Consider the following 18,652-nt stretch of genomic DNA (forward strand, 5'->3'; position numbering starts at 1 on the left):
TATCGTCCGCCGCTGTCAGAGCTTATTCCAATTACAATTCATTTAATTCTTTTCTTTGTCGAAAGTACCATTGATATGTGTCCAATATTTCAGGTCAATATCATCGACGTTTGTTTCGGGACGCCAGAGACTGGGAGAAGTATCTTGCTTTCGGAAAATCTACCGATTGTGATATATCAACAAGTTTACGAGAGTTTTAAATTCAGCGTTTTCACCGTAAGGCAGAGAGACTTTGATTTTATTGGAACAGAATCACCGGGCGAACTTATACTAAAACACTACGACCATTATTTGGAAGTACAGGGGAAGCCAAACGGAGTTGTAATGTACGCTGATCAGGTGGATGATCTCGAGTCTATATTGCATCATATGAAGTACGTAGCATGGACAACGTGGAAGACCAGGGAGCGTTATCTCGTCATTATACCAAGTATCTGCAACATATTACATTCGCTTTTATTCATATTATCAACTATATGTATCCTAACGTACCTTTTCAATTATTTTCGTGAAGTAAAGGGTTGTAATACTTGATTCACAGAAAGCATGTGCAATGTGGCTGACTGCAACGAGGTGTTCAGAGTTATTTGGAATCACTGGATTCTCAACACGGTGATACTGTGCTCGTCCGATATTACAGAAGACTCGTTAAACTCCGCTAGAATCAAGTTATACACTTATAATCCATACTCGTCTGATCACACGCAAACGTGGAGAATGATTTTTCAAGAGACCATCAATGTTCCTTTAAAAGCGGGAAATTTCAATCACCCCTGGTACGTCTATGAACAGGAATTCACCGAGATGAAGTCCCTTGAAGATTGCAAAGATTTGTACTTCGATAAAACTCTAAACCTCGACGGATACGTCATCCCGATAAGTATGTTCACAATTCGTCCTGAGATACTTTTGGATGAGACGAAATCTGGCGTTGAAAAATTTATTGGTACGGATGGTTTCACGCTCCAGGCACTTGCGAAAAAATTAAGATTCGACGTCGTTGAGGTAATGATTTTTCTGGTAAAATTCCATGCCTCAAGTTTTCGTCGAAGTTGGTAATAAAATATTGTACAGCATGCGCTTACAGGTTTACAACAACGAAACTGATCGTTATGGGCAGCTGCTTGAAAATGGCTCGTACATTGGGGAATTGAAAGACCTCTTTTACGGGCTGTCCCACATCGTGGCCGACATGCATCACTTGCAACATTTGCCTGGTCTCGAAGCAACCTATCCCCACACCTCGACTGCGATATGCTTTGCATCTCGTATTACCGGCTTCTACCCGCAATGGATGAACATTTTTGTCGCTAAACAGATATGGATCGGAGTTGGACTCATAACTTTATTCTTGACCGTGGTTCTTTACCTGTACAATAAATCGCAGGGCATTGTTTCTACATTCTTGGACGCCGTACGATTCGTTATCGGTAATTCGGTAATCCGATTGCCAGAATCCATTAATCACAGACTGACTTTCGGAATAATTTTTCTCGCCTTTATCGTTCTCGACGCGGTATTCAGAGGTAAGTATTTCGCTTATTGATCATCTCGTACGCATATGCAAACTCGTTTCAAATCACATCGCAGGTCGCTTCGTATCAATTTTGGCGTATGCACGCCGATATCCAAACCTGGATACCATCGAACAGGTCAAGGAACATGGGATGGAATTTTACGGCTTCGGACCACTTCGATATGTGATTGATGATCCACTGCTGGGCGAACACTATCACGAACTTCTTCCCGAAGAGTGTCTGGCTAGCATAGAACGTGACGGAAAACAGCGTGCCTGTCTAGCTCACTGTTTAACGTTGCCATCGATGATGGTGAACTCGACGATTATCCACAGGGCTTCCGAACCCATTATATCCGACTATGCGACGCAAGTTTTTAATTCTATCATATTCATCGTCTCAAGATACAGTAACCAGAAGTTTGAAACCCACCAATTGTACCGATGATTTGAAAATCTTTAAGTATTGAACGTGATTTTAGGTTCATAGTAACCCTGAATTGGCCAATGACAGACCGTTGGAACTTTGACGTTCAGAAACTGGTCGAGGCTGGTATTGTAGAAAAATGGTGTTTGGATTTTGACCGAGTGATGGAGATAAAATCATGGAAAACACAGAGGATGATTGAGCCACCGCATGTTGAACCAATCGCTATAAACACCCTGCTTTCCGCTTTCGTGATACTTATACTAGGACTGTTAATTGCACTTGTAACCTTCGCCTGGGAAATTAAAATCAAATGTAACTCATATTACCAATACTAATGCCTTAATTTCATTTAATTATCGCACGGATTTCTTCGTAGGATAATCAGAAAGGACACAAGAAGATTCGTCATTGCCGTCGGTAGCTGGCTGGGATATACTCGTAAATAACAAAGCAGAGTGATGTTTCTTTAGCAACAGTACAATATCAGTCTTTACTTTACTGAATATATGCAGTAAAATATATTTATTATAGTATTGTACACTAGCTTGTACTTTTAATTAGACTTAGAAGCTTATCTTTTTATTACATTACATTTGAATGTAGTTCTCACTGTGTACTTGATAAGTTTAAGATGTTACACCTGAACAATGTCGATTAAAAGAGATCCATTGAAATAGCAATCTTAAAACTCTAAGGCAGGAAAATACCGAGAATCAGAACTATTTGACTTGTAAAATAATAGCTAATTATTTTTTCCTCAATCGTTTTCTATACTTATTGTGAAATGAAATCGGGAAAAGTTAGTGAGTTGTACAGTCACTGTGACACCACATGCCTAGCTGCTGATTCTGCCATCTAACACGCAAGCCAAGAACTCATAATACTGCAGAGTTGTGTTCCATGTCCGATATTCTAGAAGTGGTGATTCTCTCTGTGCCTATGTATGTGTGTGTGGGGGTGTGCACCTTTCCCACCTGTATCTTCTTGCTATATTCCAGATAAGAATCTTCTTTTCTCTCTGTTTTACATGGTTAATTAATACAATAGTGATAAATTGTGGTCCTTCAAGCTCTTTCCATCCACGAGCAATTGCCTGCTCGCATTATTTTTCAACAGCGGAACAGAAGAACTTCAGTTAAATATCAACGAATTGTCGCAGTCAACCTTAAGCACATTAGGAGAGATCAATACGAACTTTGATCAATAAAAAAGTAGCATATTTACCAAACAGCCATGGGTGAATCCGAGAAACCCTTTGCCTGTCCCTCGCCTGGCTGCAATATGGTAATTTCTGTTTGATATCAATTCATTATTCCACTCATAACCTCAATACTGTGTGGGGACTTTCTCTCTAATATACACTTACTACTTGTTTCTTCTTCGCCTTCGTTACGCAGAGTTTTGTCAACGAGGATCACCTCACTGTTCATAGAAAAAAACACGATATGATACTCAACCTTGGCTCAAACGGCAAAAGCGGTGTCTTCGTAGGTAAAGTATAGATAATTCAAATGACTAGGTTTACACTTTGCTTTTTATTTTGACCACATTTTATTCTTCCTGTTCCCTAACAGCTGACCAGACACCTACGCCAACCAGGTTCATAAGAAATTGCGAAGAAGTTGGGCTCTTTCAGGACCTACAGAATGTCAATCCGTTCGAAGAAACATTCCGACGAGCTGTCGAAGCTGGAAAGACAGGCGGAGGACTCGCGGTTCCAGAAGTAAGATCGATACTCTTCATTCTCTTTGGCGTCGAGTGATAAAGTATTAAAACTCATTCCATCAGATCTTGGGCTGTCAACTGAGCCTGAGAATCAGTAAAGTGATGGGAGATTTAGGACGAATTCAGAAAAATTGTATGTACGTCTTTTCAATTTTCTTCTGGATGATTTGATATGTTCATTTAAGCTTCCAGTCGACACCATGGATTACCATGCCCAAAACATTAACTATAACTTAGCTTCTCACCTGTGTATTCCCTCTTATTTCCATTAGGTGGGAATATCAGACGATACTCTGCACACACCACACATATTTCCCCACATAGACGTTCCGTCTACAAACAATCAAGCCTTGCTTCGGAATGGCATTGCGGAATCGCCAGTGATCAATATCGGAGATTCGTCGGATGACGATGAAAAGAATGCGAACAGAATACATGTCGATGTGCAAAATTTAGACCATGGAGAGAATTCTAAAGAGATAACAACGGTCGAGCTCGACACTGAATCCCGAGACTCGAGCATTGAGGAAAGTATTATTGTACAGGAGGCAGACGGAGAGTCTTTATCAACTACTGTAATCAATCTGAACGATGGTTTTGGGCAGCAGAACGATGTTCCGCAGCTGTAAGCGATTTGAATTCTAGCGTTTAAATATGGATACATCATTTTACGGTAATAAAATGAAATAAAATGGCTTTCCATTCATCACAGCTCTATAAATGGCAAGGAGGTACAGCTATTGATAAAAACCGAGGATGGAAAGCTGATGCAGCTGTCAGCGATACCGGTTTCTCAGTCTCAAATGAATCCGACAACCATCGATATTCAGTCCAAATCTCAGACAGTCGTCATCAAGACCGAACCATCCCTGAATTGCTCTGATGGGAAGAGAACAACGAATTCGGCATCCTCTAGGCTCTCTATGGCAAAAATGGTTTGTACATAATCGTACTATTCCGCCAAAAAAATTTGTAGCAATCTTTGGCTTCACCGTTTTCAGAAGCTGAAGCAAGTGTTGAAGAAGAACGAAGTGTCTTCCGACAGCCATCGTCAGGACTTGCAAGCATCGCCGAGGATTTTGGTTGAAGAGCGTAGCCCTCCATCTGACAAGAAGCTGGATATCTTGGAGCGAAATAGAGCCAGTTCGATGCGTGCCAGAGCAAAACGTAAAGCGTGGGTTCAACAGCTTGAGAGGTCAGTCTACAATGTGAATGAGGCCAACGCTGCGCTCCAGATGGAGGTTCGTGCTCTTCGTTCCGAAGTGGCAAAACTGAAGACGCTGTTGCTTGCGCACAAGGATTGCCCGGTGACTAAAGCGATGGAGCAAGGTGATTGCCTGACGTTCTTTCTAAACGAAGTTCTGGTCCCCTTTTCCAATCAGTTTTTACCTTCTCGTATCTTGTTACAGGAAACAGTATAGTTCTTGGGCCAAAGGTGATATCGGTGAGCGCAGAGACGGTACAAGGAGCTTCGTTGCCCCTTGTCGGTTCAGCTGTGAAACGGAAGTCAGCGATATCGGCGGATGTAGGGGGTAAACCGGCGAAAAAGAAACCAACAGTATCGACGACTAAACCGATGATCCTGCCCAAATCGGCCGCCCCGCTTTTGCAGAAGGCAAAAATTCTGAGAAACATATCCGCCGTTCAGGTTGTTGACGTTGAACGGGTGATAAGTAAGGGATGTGATAAGGGGAAGCAGATATTGATAGTGCAGAACGAGAGGCGGGAGACATTCACGGAGAACAGTCAAAGGCAGATAATCAGGATGAATCCGAACTTTGAAATCGAAAACGCCGCTTCTAAAACCACCGGATCGTAAACGATTCTTGGCCGCATTTAGCCCAGGAAATAAGGCTGGATTTTTCAAATACAACATTTTTTGCCCGTGAAATGACGAATGAATCGATTTCACCAATTTATTTATTTACACATCCGTGTATGGGACGCCGATATTGATCACGATTATCGCGGTCAGCCCCATGCTGTGATGGGTTTCCGTTCGAGTATCCCGATAACCGATTTTTCAATCTGCGCTTCGTAAGTATTTACGTTTTACAAGATTTGTCTCCACTTAAAATCACGCGTAAGGGATAAAATGACGTATTGTATTTACGCAAGGAATAACATTGTGTAATAAATATACCTATGTTTAATGAAAGTATACACGTCTCGTTCATTCACTTACCTCCTGTCTAAATAAGTACATATTTTATACAAACATCGATGAGTTGGAAAAGTACGAGCAAGGAGGAAATCAAGAAAGGGTAAAGGGTTGAATTTTTCAAAATCTTTCCATAGGGGATTTATTTTTTTATTTAAAACATTCCGTTTACATAAATACACGTGTAATATTTTGTAAGCCAGGCTGAAATCGAAAAACACTGTAAATTGTTAAATGACAACTAGCCAAAAACTTCGGCGATCGCTCAATTAAACTTTTAGATACAAGTGCAAAATCATTTGTTATTCACGGAAATGTAAAATGTGATCATTCATTATTCTCCTGTGAAAAAAAAATGTTCTCTTTCGAATAAGGTAGTGAAGTGCGAGAGTCAAAATTTTTTTAAATACCTCTAATGCCCGATACTTTTATAGAATTGTGAGGGTAAAACTGAACTGCATTTTTCTACTTTCAAAAAATTGAACACATCTGGCTGCTAACACTGGCTGCCAGCTTCAGCTTCATTTCGGTTTATTGAACTTAACTCTTAAACACAGTATAAGCGAAACGTGCGAGATTAGATTCGGCGTACCTCAAACAACATTCGAGACTTCAAAAGAGTACAAAACACGTGTTCGGCATTCTAGCGCAAAAGAAATAGTACGGTAAAGGAAGAAACGCTGCTGGATCTCTATTGTTTTTTAAACTTGTACCGGATAATAATCAAAAATAAACATGAAAAGCAAAATATAACATTACGAAATAATAACCGCGAACCGAATTGCGCTATATGTATATCATAGACTTGCTCACTTATGCACATGATTTGGCAATTTAGAAAGCGTAGTATAAAGTCTGTAAAGCAGCCTCTCGCAGATTGTCGTAATAATGACTCCAGGGTTTCCCAAACTGCCCTGACTAGTCCTTTTTTGCACTCATTTTTTATTCCTCCTCTTCAGAACTCGGCGGCTGCCAAATATCTCGGTAGACGTACACGTTTTCCGATCGCGACGTACGTGAGAAGGCGAAGGATTTCGTATCCGACGATGAATCAGATTCAAAGCCCTCGGTTCTCGTTCTCTTTTTATATCGCAACGCGCTGCGGCAACAATAAATTACTATTCGCAAAAAATCAAGTAGATGAAGCGAGTCGGAGAGATAAGAGCAAGCGAACAACGCAGTGATCAATTTTTATTCTTCAATCCAGCGAATCTGTACTTATTGTTATACACCGAACGATATTATCACACAGTTTGTTTTTTCATCAATCCGTATACGGATTGAATTGACATTGACTTGTAAATCGCGAAGTTTCGCTCTTATGATAGCGCGTCGCGGTGAATCTTTCATCGGTACTGTCATACATACATATAATACAAAGTCGAAATTTATAATACTTGCGAAGTTACAGCTTACGAAATTATTGTAATTCCTAGGTCTCGTCTAACGATCTCAATATTGCATGGAATCAGTCTCGCGATGATTCATTTTACTCCTCATTCTTTTCGCAATTACCCAAAGTATCTCAACCATGCACTTTTTGGCCCCTGAAATTCGGGAAATGTGGGAATAATAACACGTGTCAAAAAAAAAAAACACACACATTTACTTGACGAGTTTCGGGATACGGATAACTTTCCTGGATTCCGCTACGAAATAACGACGCACTGTTAAAATTCGAACTCTTCCCGTTTCTTTCTTTATTTAATACAGGAAGAAAAATTGTGAGTTTTAAACAATCTCTATACTTACTCGACCTTTGTGCGTGCCAACCCAGTACAAATTCTTGTTGGCATACAATGTTCAACGATAGATAATCTCTTACTGCTTAAGACTTCGTTTCTCTCATCCTCTTATTATCATATGTATACTTTATTTACAATGGCATGTAAGAAAAGATATTATAACTGTTCTAGGTTCACGGTCACGGCAAACGCGTTCTCAATTATACCGTCGTTCGTAGTTTTCCCGTCCAATTTTCTGCAGAGAAATTCTTAAATCGTCGTCGATTGTTCTCTATGAATTTTCTTTCGTTCTTACTGTTTTTTTTTTTTTTTTTTAATTTTTTTTGATATGCATGGGTATAAGTGTAATTATGTGTATGTGAACAAAACGTGGGCGTTCTTTTTCACGCCCTGCGAAAAAAAAGACAAGTACGATTACCAATAATCAAAGTAAAAATTTCCCACGATGAGTTCGTATCCCGCGGGCCCTTATCAGTTCTCCGTCCAGTAGGTATCGAACATTTAACACCGGGCTAGAGAATGATAAGGGACTTTGGGCACTTTGCAGTTATTCACTTGCGCACGTCGTACAGATATTCAGGAGAGAATATCGCCGTCGAAACGATGAAGACGACCGATGAGAGCCGCTGGATATTCTGCAACACGTATATAAATTCTTAATCACGATAACGTTATCATTATCATATCGTTATCTATTCGCCGTTATGCAAATAAATTAACAATTATGTGATGCGATATACCAATGAGCGAAGTTTAGGTGCTGAACTGAAAATTGATAAATATCGATACTGTTTCCTGAATCGATTTACTTTTTATTTCAGCTCAGTTCAATTTTTCAATGCAAAACACATCGAACTATTTATATATATATTTATGTTTTAGCAGTTATATTTTATTACGCGCGCGTGGAATATTCATATTTAACATGAATTTGTACAGTAGGAGTTTTTTTTTTTTTTTGTTTCTATTCATTAATAAAATATTTTTACTCGTGCATAGAACGAGACAACGGCATTTTATTAACCGTCGATACGACTGAAAGTATATACCTATAATGATACGTAATTTATTTATAGCGTAATGCGATGCTCAACACTTTTAAATCAAACTGGCACGAATTGCTAGGTTCAGTTTTTCAACGGGGTGAAATAATTACACAACATTCTGCGAAAATTTTACATAAAATAGTTTTTCTTCCTTTACCAATTGAACTACGTGAATAACTGTGACATACGATGTTCTGATTACAGATCGGCCAATAGATAGAAAATTTTCTACACAATCGAATGATGGAAAAAACTGGTAAAATAAAATAAAATTTCAATCGTTTGACGAGTTTTGCTAACGCAACCCGCGGCTTGGGAACCGCTGCCATAGTCCAGACCATCAGCAGCAGCAGCAGCAGCAGCAGCAGCAGCAGCATCGGACAGACGGACTCTGATCTGGCTGTGCAAAGCGGGGTTACAAAATAGGTATAAATAATCGAACCCGGCGTCGCGACGCGGCGAGAGGTTTTACGAGACTTCGGATTCCGTACAGGAATTACAGGTATACGATGCAGTGTATGGAAAAATCGCGATATTTGAAAAATGAATACCGACGGAGATGAATGATTGAATTATAGGAAAAAATGTAACAGTTGATTGAAACGATAATAGATAAAATCTCTGCCGATAGAATTTTAGGTATCTAACAATTGGTACATATATATCGCGTTGTGGAACGTGAGTCCCAAGTTTACGAGAGCGTAACTCCTTTTCTCTCTATCGCTCTCGTTTTCACCGCATATCTACGTCGTCGTCTTGTGCACACTATCGGTGCTCGGTCAGTAAATATCGCCGACATATCTGTATGTGTATACGTGAGAGAGAAAGAGAGATAAGAACGACCAAATGATAAGGTCGGTAGAGAGCTGCAGTCCGCAGCTTTGTATAAAAGGAGAAAAAGGAAAAGAAACTGCAGGCGGGCAGAGACACAAGCAGCAGGCCTTTGAGGGACCGGAAATTTCGATATGAACACACACGCGCGCGCACAAGCCTTACGTTTCAAAAGGAAACGGGTAAAGAAAAAGAAAAGAAATATTATTTACCCGACCTCTGACTCAGATTTAATTTAATGTGAAGAGGAAAAAAAAAGAAAAAAAAAAAAAATACCGCAAGGGTGCGGATAATTAATTCGAGCTTGTATTAATCGACGTTAATGTAGACGTGTGCATTTTTGGGTATACGATGCAATCTTTAATTGCACGCTGCGAGTGTGACGTAACAATTTTATGGAATTTCGTCCAGACGTTGGAATTGAGAATTACAAAAGGATGTGCGAAAAAGAGGAAGAAGAAGAAGAAGAATAAGAAGAATAGCGAGAAGGAGCTAAAAATAAACTGAATTAAAAAAAAAAAAGAGGAAAAATGGCTACGACTATTACATGTAATGGCAATATTAGCGGCGACGGGTCGCGTCTCGACGAATTACTTCAGACCTGGGGACGAAAGTCCAAATGTGATATTACACAATGCGCAATATTTGCCCATTCTAGATATACATGGATGAATGTATACATACAGCCTTGAAAGACGAAGAGGGAAAGAGAGGGAGGGAGAGAGAGAGAGAGAGAGAGGGATCTCGGCTTCTTTTATATTGTGTGCGCAGGATATTTCGATCCAAGCCAGCTGCCTGGCCGTGTATCGTTGCGCGTCTACGCATATCTAGAGATTTAGACGCTCTGGAGTTTAGAAATCTAATACCGAGCATCAACGCGCTGTTGGAATATAAAAATTTATCGCCACGTATCTGGCTTCAAATAGTAACTATAACCAGCCCACCACGATGACCGGGCACGATGTAATCGGGGATATTTGCCCCTATCTTATTTTCAAATTCAATTTCCGTCACGAATGTATAAAGCTTGGCTTATCATCGATACATTTCATATTAAAAAAAAAAAAAACAAGAAGAAGAAATGGAACCGTTTAAACCATTTCCAAAATTGTCTTCCATGTTTTATTTTTAATTCCGTCAACTTGACTTTGAAAAACTGTCTTTATATAATTACAGGATATCACAAAGTGTATTATTCTGTTCCCAATATCGACGTAGCTGAATAAGAGATCGTTAATCACATATCCCGGGATGAAATTAATATGATTGCCTTCGAGGTAAATATATTAAATAGCGTGACAATACGATTTGAACTCGGATTATGCGAAGCACCAGCGTCTCGTTAAACTAACACAACGGAATGCAGCGGAGAAAAGAGTGAGAAAGAGAGTTACATCATTGCGTTTATTATACGACGAACGCTACGTACGACGTCTGTTTTACATGCTCTACCACTTGAAACAAGTGCAGCTAATGCGCGGCTTCCCTGATATATTTTTATTACACTCCGCTATACCCTGTGTGACGACCACACGAGACTTCCGACATATGCAGCTTGCGTCTTCTCACGACTTGAATAAAACTGTTCAGAAACGGTTACTTTTTTTTTTTTCTTTCAGGTCATACGCAGGCTGAATCTCCTTGAATTCGGCGAAACTGAAAATACTGAACCAGGATAAAAATGAGCAAGTTTAATAAGTTTTTTATTCAATAATTAACTGCACTTGTCAATCGTTTAGCTTGAATATACTTTATGTTATAATCGTCGATCGGAACGAATAAAATGAGATTTTTTTTACTCTTAATAATATCAATAGCAATGATAATGATTTCAATAAAAAATAATTAATTCATGAATTGTGGGCGTTGAATACGTAAGACAAGATTCTTATTGATAGAGAAAACTAAATGATGCGATTAAATTTTCGCAACTGCGTCGGCGGCTCTGACGGATTTTGTCGTCGTTCGGTAGAAGCGAGCATACGGAGAATTTTTACAATACCTCGGAGTTCGGTTGGCTTGAGTTTGCAGAATTGTGTAGAGCCTCGAGGCGGCAAACACACCGCGACTACTATACTTTCTTTATTTTTATATCTAGGCCAAAACGCGGAATACACCGCGCCTACAAATACAGAAATAAAACCAACGATATAAATCCACCGTCTTGCCGCTCACCGTTCGCCCCACTTGTCAGCCAGACAGACACGCGTTCTCGCCTGTCCTGGTTATCCGTAAGCCTGTTTCGCGAAAAGCTGTAAAAAGCTTGAAGAATATCTAACGGATCAAAAACAAATAAAATAAATAAAAAATGAAACAGAGAGAAAATGACGCGAAATACACCATACTGTCAATTTTTGTTTCATGAAAAACAATTTCCCCACTTCACAGGCAATGTTATAAGCACGTTCAATTAATTCGCTTCGGGATTGATTGAACACGGAACACACTGAATATCACAATATCGTAAAAAAGCAAAAGCTGCGCGAGAATTTAATTCCGTTGCGTTAAAGTTAAAACGAATAAATAACCAAATATTAATCTCTCGATTATTCGGCAATGGTGAAAAAGGCGCGCGAGAGAGCGCGTCTGACCGACGCAACGATTCGGAGCTCGGAACATCGACTGAGGAGCGATCGCGGGTGAATGAGGAGCGGAGGGTGGAGTCGAGCGGGCGAAGAGCGCCGACGAGCGACGGAATCGGACGAGCGATGGACCGAGGGGTGGGGGAAGGAGGGACCTCAGTCGATCTTCTCCGTTGCACCGAGGCGGACCGACCTTGCTCCGTTTTTCTCCAGCGTAAGGCGACGCGGTGCGGATCAGAGACAGCATCCGCAGCAGCGTCCGAGGACTCGAATGGATTTCGTAGTAGCCGGTTCGGCGGCATCGAACAGCAATATATGGCAGGCGTCTCGTTGCGCGCTGTTATCCAGCCTCTGTCGGTGGACCGAGTTACTCAACACCGCCGAGATTAGAGCGGATCAAATTCAATCCCGTGCTGATGATGCAGGCGACCAAGAGATGCTCACGGAATTCACGCTGCTCGGTTACTTCGCTGTACAAATTCGTTCCCTCGTTTATTCAATCCTTTCGGTCATTTTTCATTCGCTATTGGGATTCGAGGAATCTCCACAGACTTACAAATCGACTCGTTAATATTTTTTTTTCTTTATACGTATAGAGCAGTATTTTATACCTTGCATCGTCGAAGGTCTTCTTTCTGCTCCTGAATTTCGTTTTCGCTACGGAGGGACACGCACGTGTTTCCGAGACAAAGTCCGTGGCTGTTCAAGCTTCTGATAGAAAAGAAACGACCCTGGCTCTCGACTCGCTTGCCCGGTGTAAGCCGAGGACCGTTCCTTCGCCTTTGGGGGGGACTCAAGTGGCTCACACGCACACTCAGGCACGCGGAACTATAACCAGGGCCCAGTCGTCCGTTCGTTCTTGGTAAACTAATTATATTCTTGTAGTAGGTCCATGCAGCGCAGGCTGCTCCAGCCTTCGACTATAACGACAGCTGCTTCGCCGCACGTTTTCAAACTGCAATGAATCAGAGATGAATAAATTAGCGAATTAGCCACTTATTTAAAGATCGATTATAGCGGTAAGTGTCCTTACAACCTATTGTACAAATAATGGATTTATTTGTATATTTAGAAAACTTTGACGGCATATATCTTTGCGGTATTTTTGCTACTTCCGATGGTATACCAGTAGGTTTTCAATAATCGAGAGTAATCGTTGCGATATAATGTAAATTATTACTGTTAGAAACAAATTGATTCAAAAAAAAAAAAAAAACGTGAAAATTTTACAGAGTAATTCATTTCCGTCACTAGACATGTACATGTTTAACATGAATTACAAGTGTTGGGGTCGTTGATTACGAATCTGAAATCAGGCATTGAAATTTCAATATGGCGAACCCAAACGGTGAGCTCAAAAATCCCCGCCTAGAGTTTTTTCAACAAATTACTCGATCAAATTTGAAATTTTCAAAATCTGATTTTACATCCGTAATCAGCGACTCGAAAAATCATAAACCACTATCTTATTATAAAAGTTGCGTAAGCACAATAACGTGTGACTCAAAAGTTTACGAATCGCAAACTTTGACGCAGAACATTGGCGAAAGTTTTATCTCTCATTTATACTTTTCAATACGGACATGTTCAACTCAGGATTCTTATTCCTTGTGACAAATTTTTCTGGCGATAAAAATAATTACTCCACACGCGTAAAAAAAAATCGATATCAAAAGAAAATTATCATAGAACCGATCAAACGAGAAGGGAAACTTCGAGTCATCGTGAATTCGTATAGAAATAATCACGCAGAGAATATACATACGATATGTAGAGGTATACATACCGAGAGTTCTTTGTTCGTTAAAATTCTTTCCGCGATATTACTCCGTTCGAGACGTACGGTTACGTAAAGAACAGAAAAAAAAACAAAAAAAAAAAAATAACGCTTCTGGATGTCGTCGCTGATATTTCGATCAACGAGGAGGCGGCTTCCGTCGATGGAACAAAACAGCACTTCACTCGCTACTCGCTCGCACGTTTTCCTTTCCAGAAGAATGTTAAATACCAACGACGACGATACCGCCACAGAGAGATAGAGACGGAGACTTTTAGCGAGGATGTAGTGATCCATTAAGGTTCGAAGCGTTTCTTTGTCAGCGTTGAAAGCCGGTCTGCTTTTACGCACGGCCCTTCGTATTATACAGCGATCCCGTATTCCGACCGTTGCACCTCTTCAAATACACACGCACACACACACATATATATATATATACCTATACGATTATATTTTATCTACAGCTTGGGAGATAAATTTATACACGAAGACAAGAAGGAAAAGTTTGTTAACTTGTTTAAAAATTCTTTTCTTTTCCGTATTTCCTGTGCTCTTGTTTACTCTGTTTTATTTATGCTTGTTTGTTTATTTTATTTTATTATTTTTATTAAAAAATTTTTCGTCCCAATTTCGATGATCTCGTTTGTATAATTTGACGTTTCGCGTTATCCCTTGTACATCAGTGGAAAATTGTAGACTATAACGAGGAGTAATTTCATCCGCGCAACCCATGTCTTTGCATTACTTTTTTTATTTTTTTCTCTCCTTGTTTTTTTTTTTTTTTTTTTTTTTTTTTACGTAGTCTGTTATTTTCGCATCTCGGTGAAAATTGTCGTGCAAAATATTTCAACTCAAACGGCGTTTGCGGGTATAATTTTAAGGGTGGGTTAATAAACGTAGCGTATAATTTTCTAATTGAATTCACATCAAAGCTCGTTTTATATACTCGCCTACCGACATTACATACACGTATGTATATACGAATATATATATATATTGTACATATAGAATGTCACACCTCACTGAAAACGCGCCCTTCTTTTCAAAGATGAAATAAAATATACGGTGCAAAATAAGGAGGTGATTGAAGAGAGAAGAAACTCGAATAAATTGGTTAAACGAATTTACGTATAACACGTACGTACGCATAAGTAACATCGTAGATCGACGATTTGGAAACGTTGTACAATTCCGGCTCATAAAAGTCAGCCTCGGGCCTTCAATTGTTTGATTAAATATCACGAACCCTGGCATACAATACATTACGTATCACACATGCGAATACCTACCTATACGTGTTCATTTACCCTCCAGCGGATAATAATTACCTCTGTATCGCGGGCTGCCATTCAAGCTGCGAGAATGAAATTTAAAACGTTTCCTCTCATTATATTGTTTACACACCTAACGTACAGGTGTTCGGCCGCGAGCTTAAGCAGACCCGATTCGACAGAGAGCAACATTATCGAATACAAAGAAACACGTTATGACAAGTTTGAAAATCATGCTTAAACATCTTACTACTTTCACGGTATAATCTTTAATCAAATTGATTAATATTGTCTCTGAGAAGTTTTGCTTTTCTTTTTTTTTTTTTATTCAAACCCGATACCGTATTTTTTGTAAAAATAAGAAAAGAAAGAAAGACGCGAATAAATTGAGAAAGCCCGATTTAATGACAACGGCAACAAGAATAATAATAATAATAATGATAATTGTTATTATCAGGCAACAGTGAACCCGATACGCACACGCGCGCATAAATTGTTGCAGGAGGAATCGGGAGGTGAGAGGAGGATGCAATATATCGTCACTAACGAGCCGGTAATGTGCGGAAAACCGTAGTGCCAATAATTTCTATTTGCAGTTTATCTACACCTGCCTATGTACGTACACGCGTGTTATGTATAGACATAACATACATTTACGTGTCGGGTATAACGGAGGCGTCCACGTATGCAGAATCGTTTACTCCAAGTTTATGCACCCAAGCGTATAGTAACCGTGTAAGGTTCAGGTATATCATGTATCTATAGACGTATGGGTATATATATTACGTAGAACGGAGGAAACCGCGTTCGCAGCTTCTTGCCGTAATCAGTGTGAATCCTCGAGAAATATATCAGTCTAAATATTTCCCGCAGACCTTAATTACTTATAGGTATATATATATATGTATTATATTATATATATACTGGGTGTCCCAATTTAAAATACGCCTTACGTTTTCAACCGACTTGATCGTACAATTGGAAAATGTGGCATGCAAGGGTTGTACAATGGCTCAGAGGGGGAGACGTGAAGAATTTTTTTTCACGCATTTCGGTATCCTAACCGGCGACGCTGTGGAGGATGGATCAATTTTTTAAAATCAAATCATACGTTTGTTTGTTTCAACTCAAATACTCTTTACTCGAAAATGTACAACTTTGTTGGGAGTTTTTTAAAATTTTTTTTTTTTTACAAAGTGAATAGTTCGTGAGATGCGACAAAAAATGAAATTCTCGAAGACAAGGGGAGGTGGATCGAAAAGGATCGCGTTTGGAATTAATCCGCGGGCATTGGTAATTCTATTCGTCGTGTCTCAACTTCCCCGTGTCTTGCGGAATTTCATTTTTTCTATATTACAATACACGCTTTTGCTTCTTCAATTTTTTCTCCCCCTCTCTTTGAAAGGAATTCGTTTGATCGTTCGTCTCTATTTTTCGAACAATCGTTTGCTGTTCCTTCACTTTTCATCAAATTTTCATCACACTCGACGTATGGATTTTGATCTTTAAAAAAAACTGCCTAAATCGAAATGTTCAACATAACGAAAGAACGTGTTTCGTATAATTTAATTTAATTCTAAAAGTGTTCTCGTTTCTTATACACGACACAGTCATGCGCAAAATATACGAAGTATGTGTCGTATGCGATAAACTTTCCTGCGGAGTGTGAAAAACGACAGAAAAAAAAAAAAAAAAATACGATTGTCAGCTACGTGCAAAAGAGATGAGAAATATTAGAGAAAGGGTTGGGTGAAAATAGACAATGAAAAGAGACAAAGTAATGAGAGGAAAAAAAATGGGGGGAAGGAAAAAGGGAAAGAGAGAGAGAGAGAGAGGGAGAAACAACCATGAAAAGTGGATGGATGTATGTACATTACGGGTACACGGTAGCGCGGTGAGGAAGAAACGTGAATATATGTATATAGATACATTCGAATACAATGGGCGCCTCATTATCATTCCGTGTCAGAACCTGGCTCACCTTTGACCCGGTGCAGCAGGCCGTCGGCTATGAAAACTCGGGCGCATTTTCAATCTACGAGTCTTATGTACATACGTGTACGTAAGCTTGGGAATATACGGGCTGCGAGATATGGACGCAATTCGCTCTAGCTTCGTATCGTGGAATATAGCGTACATGACATGGGAATTCAAAAGGAACGATGAAAATACTAGAAACGATAATTCGGAAAAACGATTTTTCCGCGATACTTTTTATCAGACATGAAAATGGAGGAGTCTGTCGGTTTGTTCGACAACCATCCGCGATGAGAACCTCGTTCGAATACTTCAAGATTCGTTGAAATTAAAAGAAAAAAAAAAAAAAATTATGAAAAGTAAAAATGGTATTGAACAATCGATTCGGTGTAGTGTTTGATGCTTGTTTTTTTTTTTTCAATCAATTTTCGGCAAAAGAGTCTGCGGCTGTTATAATAATTGAACAACATGACGCAATAACGTAGGATAAATAAACGAGGGTAAAAAATATTGGCGAGTAAAGTAACGATTATTTGTTGATGTTGTTTTTTTTCTTTTCATCCCATTTGTCACACCTTTTTATTTTCATTTTCCTCTCTAGTCAATTCCTGCACACCACGTAGTATTATTTTTCATTACATATACCATACATTACATATACATATTGATGAAAATAATGTAGTTGTATCATATTGTATCGTTACATACAGATAACGCTTTATTGATTTACTATAAGTTTGTTATTAATATCCGAGTTTAATTACACCCCTCGGCGGCGAGTGGTCGTCGACCGTATAAAATCTACGATAGGAAATTCTGTGAAACCTTATAACCAGAAGCTACGTTTCTATCGGAAAAATAAATCTAACCATTGTTTAATAAGAGTAGAATTAATAATAATAAAAAAAAAAAAAAACAATCGGAAATACTATCACGAAATTGAGAAAACTTTCTTGACGTTACACTTTCTGAATCACGTAATAAAAAAAACAAAAAAAAAATTATCTCAATTTTCTCTTCACACTTTTTCTAAAATACTGTCGAAAATCATCAAAAAAAAATATATAAATAAAAATGGGCAAACTTCGTCACTATTATTCATATATTATTTTTTCGCACGACTTTAAACAATTTTTCGTAAAAATTGTCATTATATATATATATATATATATATATGATTTTACATCACTTTACGGAAAACGCGATGCGGTGCGATACGATACGAAGGTTTGCGTAAAGTGTTTCAAGGCGTTTTATAGTCGAGGTCAGATAATCTGATTAACCAGAGTGTTTTTGATCGTTCAAAGATATCGCGTGTATATATATATATATATATATATATATATATGTATGTATAAAATGTATACATATGTATACGTGTATACCGATAGTCGTAGATACTTTCCTCCCAAGTATATAACAAGAGCACGAGTCTTCCGCCCTTCTGCTCTCCTCTACACGTATGCCACCCATACGTACACTCTTGCACGCTCTCTCTCTCTCTCTCTCTCTCTCTCTCCCTGTATATATATATATATATTTACATCTATATCGCAATTTTGTGCTGCTTCAAGATATCCGTCGTGCATCC

The 18,652-nt window shown here is 39.1% G+C and overlaps 2 protein-coding genes and 1 long non-coding RNA gene across 6 annotated transcripts in view; 2 read left to right on the forward strand and 1 right to left on the reverse strand.

Annotated features, from left to right (window-relative positions):
* Window positions 1-1,154: 1,154 nt before the first annotated feature.
* LOC124300923 (uncharacterized) lies at window positions 1,155-2,281 on the forward strand. Its single transcript, XM_046755426.1, has 3 exons — window positions 1,155-1,526; window positions 1,591-1,885; window positions 1,999-2,281. Exons 1-3 carry the CDS (start codon window positions 1,193-1,195, stop codon window positions 2,279-2,281), a joined length of 912 nt encoding a protein of 303 aa, XP_046611382.1. The 5' UTR covers window positions 1,155-1,192.
* Window positions 2,282-2,850: 569 nt separating this feature from the next.
* Window positions 2,851-6,172, forward strand: LOC124300390 (cyclic AMP-dependent transcription factor ATF-2). 2 transcript variants are annotated; one of them, XM_046754459.1, is made up of 7 exons: window positions 2,851-3,230; window positions 3,344-3,437; window positions 3,521-3,669; window positions 3,944-4,296; window positions 4,384-4,606; window positions 4,676-5,000; window positions 5,081-6,172. In XM_046754459.1, exons 1-7 carry the CDS (start codon window positions 3,180-3,182, stop codon window positions 5,488-5,490), a joined length of 1,605 nt encoding a protein of 534 aa, XP_046610415.1. In that variant the 5' UTR covers window positions 2,851-3,179; the 3' UTR covers window positions 5,491-6,172. The 2 variants fall into 2 exon arrangements, with proteins under 2 accessions (XP_046610415.1, XP_046610414.1); XM_046754458.1 differs by having other exon boundaries at window positions 2,853-3,230; window positions 4,673-5,000.
* A 1,842-nt stretch (window positions 6,173-8,014) lies between these two features.
* Window positions 8,015-18,652, reverse strand: part of LOC124300391 (uncharacterized) — a 41,117-nt gene continuing 30,479 nt past the window's right edge. For all 3 annotated transcript variants that reach the window (XR_006907206.1, XR_006907208.1, XR_006907207.1), the window contains exons 3-4: window positions 12,648-12,991; window positions 8,015-8,212 (exon numbers count right to left, since the gene is read on the reverse strand). This is a non-coding gene — a long non-coding RNA (uncharacterized LOC124300391). The remainder of the gene's footprint in view (window positions 8,213-12,647; window positions 12,992-18,652) is intronic.

The sequence above is a fragment of the Neodiprion virginianus genome, chromosome 3 (genome assembly GCF_021901495.1).
Source record: "Neodiprion virginianus isolate iyNeoVirg1 chromosome 3, iyNeoVirg1.1, whole genome shotgun sequence".
NCBI lineage: Eukaryota > Metazoa > Arthropoda > Insecta > Hymenoptera > Diprionidae > Neodiprion > Neodiprion virginianus.

Coding starts and splice junctions, on each gene's coding strand:
- LOC124300390 (XM_046754458.1), top strand. CDS start 3,180: ATGGGTGAATCCGAGAAACCCTTTGCCTGTCCCTCGCCTGGCTGCAAT. Junction 4,607..4,672: donor GGCTCTCTATGGCAAAAATG/GTTTGTACATAA, acceptor CACCGTTTTCAG/AAGCTGAAGCAAGTGTTGAA. Junction 5,001..5,080: donor GACTAAAGCGATGGAGCAAG/GTGATTGCCTGA, acceptor ATCTTGTTACAG/GAAACAGTATAGTTCTTGGG.
- LOC124300923 (XM_046755426.1), top strand. CDS start 1,193: ATGCATCACTTGCAACATTTGCCTGGTCTCGAAGCAACCTATCCCCAC. Junction 1,527..1,590: donor TCTCGACGCGGTATTCAGAG/GTAAGTATTTCG, acceptor ATCACATCGCAG/GTCGCTTCGTATCAATTTTG. Junction 1,886..1,998: donor ATTATATCCGACTATGCGAC/GCAAGTTTTTAA, acceptor ACGTGATTTTAG/GTTCATAGTAACCCTGAATT.